This window comes from Rutidosis leptorrhynchoides, chromosome 2, assembly GCF_046630445.1.
Source record: "Rutidosis leptorrhynchoides isolate AG116_Rl617_1_P2 chromosome 2, CSIRO_AGI_Rlap_v1, whole genome shotgun sequence".
In the NCBI taxonomy this organism is placed as follows: Eukaryota; Viridiplantae; Streptophyta; class Magnoliopsida; order Asterales; family Asteraceae; genus Rutidosis; species Rutidosis leptorrhynchoides.
Window position 1 is genome coordinate 92134769 of NC_092334.1, and position 4999 is coordinate 92139767.

Sequence of the window (4999 nt, forward strand, 5' to 3'; positions counted from 1 at the left end):
CTTCCACCATAATAAGTACCGTAATTATTTAAACCATCGTCTTGCTTGCCCCTTAGTGTATAATTGTTGGGACGATTCTGGTAGTAATTTTTTGAAGACGATGATGAAGATTGTTTAGTTGTGATTTTTTTGTTTAGAGTGAATATGTGAATTTTAAGTTAGTGTGTATATATAGGAAATAAATTAATTATTTTTGAAATTAAAAAAAAAAAGTCAACGATAAGAATATCGTTTGAATAAAAACACTCAAATTCGAAGTCCTAAAACAGCTCGCCGCGCCGAAACGTCATTTTTCTGACCGTTGCTCGGCTAACTAACGTCGTGGTTTCGTCACCGGTAACGTCGTGTTAGCGGCGTTAGCCGGCGTTTCTCGCGGTGATGGAGGGTGCTAACACTGCGTTGGATTTGGTACGGTTAACTTGAATTTTTTCGGGTGAATTTTTTAAATTTGTTAAACGTAATACAAGATATTTTAATGAAAAACATATAGTTTTATACAACGATAAGCATCCTGCCTGCAGCAACGCATTTTTGCCGGACGAAGTGGGCCATCCTATATTCTAGTATAATAGGAAAGAACGTAAAATAATTTGGAAAATGACATTTGTATCCGAAAGATCTTATCCATATCTCAGTTAACCAATAATACAAGTAATTTCTAGAAATGTATTTCTTTTAACTTCATGATCCTCTTCATTTGTTTGATTTGGTTGTGGCGTATATTTTTGCAATTTTGCAACATACGCCAATATACGATTTTCCCCAATCCATACACTTATTATAATTCTTGCAAGTCTTTCCTTATCAACCACATTCGCAATACGGATAAAACCAAACCATTCACCATTTTTTGCCTTTATGAGCATCCAATCCACAATATCACCATATGATTTGCATATATCCCATAACCCTTTATCATTCACACTATTATAGCACAGGGTGTCGTGACGCGTTAGTTCAGTGTTAATTCAGTGTCTTGCTGATGACTGTACGGTGACTGGACGCTGACTGTAAACTGACATTGCTGAAAAACAGGGGAATTGAGAAGATGGTCAGTTCAGTGTCAGTTCAGTGTCTTGAAAATAGAAAATATTTATGTTTTTATTATTTAATTATTTTTAAAATTAATTAAATTATTTTAAAAAACAATATTAACACAAAATAAATAAAATAAACTTCATTAATAATAATAAAAAAAGTTACATAATTAAAAATTAAACTACAAAATAAAAATACAATGCATAATAAAGATGTTCGACTAAGTCGAATAGCCCAAAGATGTTCGACTAATGTCACTCTTCCCCCTCATCCTCCTCCTCCTCCTCCTCCTCCTCCTCCTCCTGAGCTCGAATAGCCCAAACATGTTCGACTAAGTCGCCTCGTAAACGTTCATACACCTCCCGATCGTGTAATTCCTTCGTCCTGGCTTTATACTCTTCACATCTCTCGTACCAAGTAGTTTGCATGTTCTGAACCGGTTAGTACACCCAATTATTCTCAGAAATGTTGAACCCATTATCTTCAACTATCATGTTATGCATTATGATACACGCATACATAATTCTTTGAATAGCCTTCACCGAATAAGCCCTTGCAGGTTGTTGTAGTATATGCCAACGTCCTTGTAAAATACCAAAAGTCCTCTCAACATTCTTTCTTGCCTTAGATTGTTTCCGTGAAAATTATTTACTCTTGGGATCAGCTGCACTCGGATACGCTTTAACAAACGATGTCCATTGAGGGTAAATCCCATCCGCTAAATAATAACCCCTTTTGTACTCTACACCATTAATAACACAAAGGATGTCTGGAAAATTATCATTAAGCATCGATTCGAACAAATGACTGGTATTTAACACATTTATGTCATTGTTTGACCCAGCAACCCCAAAATAAGCATGCCATATCCAATTATCATACGAGGCAACGGCTTCAAGCATAATAGTTGGATGACTATGATCTCCTCGCTTAAATTAGCCTTTCCATGCAACCGGACATTTTCTCCAAACCCATTGCATACAATCTATACTACCTAGCATGCCGGGAAAGTCATGCTTTTCCCCATGAACCTCGTATAAACGTTCCATGTCCTCACGAGTAGGCTCGCGCATATAATCATTTGCATATAAATCAATAATACATTTCGTAAAATTCTGTAAACTTTCACGAACTACACGTTCCGACATTTGTAAATACTCGTCCAACGCGTAAGATGTAGTATGCCAACTGACGAAGTGCGACCGTTATTTTTAAATGTGTACTAATGCCTAACTCTTCACGGGCATCAGGTCTAACATGAAACCATTCAAAATATTTAGGTAAACGATTTGCAGAAAAATTTAATATACCTTCCATAATTCGGTTGAATACACGTCTCCTCATTTGAAATCAACGTTTGAACTCCACGTCGCTATACTTCGGATATTCAGCAAAATAGTCTCTTATGAGGCAATCATGTACTTCATAGTGATCACGTCTGATATAGTGTCGCGTTAAACGAACATTAGAACTATCCCCCTCATCACTTTGATCGGCCTCTAACATTTCGAGTGCAAGCATCGTATACTCATCGTCGGAAGATGAATAAGCCATTGTATTTTGTAAACTATTTTTTTGATTGTATAAAAAATGAGAGAAGTGAGGTTTGTGTGAGTGTATAGATTGTGATTTGTTTGAGTGTATAAATTGTGATTTGTGTGTGTGTATATATAGGGGTAATATATATATATATATATATATATATATATATATATATATATATATATATATATATATATATATATATATATATATATATATATATATATATATATGATGTTTTAGCAGAGGGGTATAAAATACTATTAATTTTTAGCAGAAAAATACTATTAAATACGATACAATTTTACACAAGATATTTATTTATTTAGAGAATGGATGTACTTAAACCTTGCTACAACACTTATAGGCAGTGTACCTAATCGTACAGTAGTGTAGTTTTTAGTAAGTCCGGTTCGTTCCACAGGGAAAATCTTTAAACAAAGCTTAACACTATATTAGTTTACTTTTATAAAAATACAAATATATATATATAAGTAATATTATTATTATAAAGGGGGGTTTTTACCGTTTAATGACCGGTTTGTCGATTTTAAAACTTTAGTCGCAGTTAAAACCAAATGTAAAATAATAAATAAATACAAGACTTAATTTAAAGCGTAAAGTAAATAACGATAATGAAATTGCGAATAATAAAAGTGCGATAAAATAAACTTGCGATAATTAAAAAGTACGATAATTAAAAATGCAATTAAATACAATAACGATAAAAATGCGATAATTAGAAGTGCAATTAAATATAAAATAAAGGAAATTAAATATGAAATAAAAGAATTATGCTTATTTAAACTTCTGTAATCATGATGGTTGACGTGTTGATTTTAGTTTTATGCCCATGGGTTAATTGTCCTTTGTCCTGGATTATTTAATATGTCCGTCTGGTTTTTGTCCATAACAGTCCATCAGTCATAAATATAAAGTGCGAGTGTCCTCGTTAAATTATCATTATACCCGAAGTTAAATATTCCAACTAATTGGGGACTTAAACTGTAACAAGATTTTAATACTTTGTTTAATAATTACACCAGGATGTCGACTGAGTGTAACCCAAGGTTTTAATATTTTGTTATCAATTATACCAAGTGTCCTTGTACATAATTTCACCCATGTTTTAATTATTCTAGTGGCTATTAATCCATTCTCGTGTCCGGTTAAATGAACGATTATTCGTACATATAAATACCCCGCCCATCGTGTCCGATCGAGTGTATATGGTAATTTATAGGGACGCCCAATTGTAAATCTTTATATTAACATTAACAAACTATCATTTAGTTAAACAAATATAAAGCCCATTAATAGCCCATAGTCTAATTTCCACAAGTGTCGTTCTTTTGTCCAAACCCCAATTATGGTACAAAGCCCAATTACCCAATTTTAGTAATTAGCCCAACATCATGATTACTTCGTTTTAAATAAGCATAATAATAACTTAGCTACGAGACATTAAATTAAAAAGGTTGAACATAACTTACAATGATTAAAAATAGCGTAGCGTTACACGGACAGAATTTCGACTTACACCCTTACAACATTCACTAACATACCCTTATTATTAGGATTTAAAATTAAAATTAAAATTAAAATATAAATTATATATATATATTTAAGTATATATTGAGAGAGAGATAGATTATGGATGATTTTTTTACGATCAGAATGCGCGAGCTTTATAGGCAGTTTCAATATTTGGGGCTCCGCGACTCGCGGCATTTTTGCTCTTCAAACTCCGCGAGTCGCGGAGTTTGAAATTCCAGCTCACTCCAAATTGGATCTTAGTCTGCCGACGGTTTATTATATAATATAATATATATGTAATTTATATAATTAATTATATATTATATTATATTTATATACATAGTTAACTTGTAATTTTTAGTCCGTTGGGTCGAGCGTTGAGAGTTGACTCTGGTCCCGGTTCTGGATTTTCGAACGTCCTTGCGTATAATTTAATATCTTGTACTTTGCATTTTGAATCTTGTACTCTTGTAATTTCGAGACGTTTCTTATAAATAATTGGAACCTCTTTGATTGTATTTTGTACTTTTGAGCTTTTTGGTCGTTTGCGTCTTCAATTCGTCGAATCTGTCTTTTGTCTTCACCTTTTATTATTTAAACGAATATCACTTGTAAATAGAACAATTGCAACTAAAAGCTTGTCTTTCTTGAGGAATAATGCTATGAAATATATGTTCGTTTTTAGCATTAACAAATATTCCCACACTTGAGCGTTGCTTGTCCTCAAGCAATATCGTCTTGAAATACTAGAATCACTTCTTTATTCTTCACACTTTGTACATCAGTGATTTCTATACGGCGGTATAAACAATGGTAGTAACGATATGGTTTACAGTCCCACATGACTATAAAAATTTAGATCCATGAAGGATATTGGATCTTT

General features: G+C 32.8%; 2 protein-coding genes across 2 annotated transcripts; both read right to left on the bottom strand.

Moving 5' to 3' along the window:
* Positions 1-1478: 1478 nt before the first annotated feature.
* LOC139888057 (uncharacterized) lies at positions 1479-1940 on the bottom strand. The gene is made up of 2 exons (XM_071871090.1): positions 1691-1940; positions 1479-1621 (listed from the first exon to the last, which is right to left on the bottom strand). Exons 1-2 carry the CDS (start codon positions 1938-1940, stop codon positions 1479-1481), a joined length of 393 nt encoding a protein of 130 aa, XP_071727191.1.
* A 33-nt stretch (positions 1941-1973) lies between these two features.
* Positions 1974-2592, bottom strand: LOC139888058 (uncharacterized). Its single transcript, XM_071871091.1, has 3 exons — positions 2503-2592; positions 2349-2410; positions 1974-2226 (listed from the first exon to the last, which is right to left on the bottom strand). Exons 1-3 carry the CDS (start codon positions 2590-2592, stop codon positions 1974-1976), a joined length of 405 nt encoding a protein of 134 aa, XP_071727192.1.
* Between the last annotated feature and the right edge of the window lie 2407 nt (positions 2593-4999).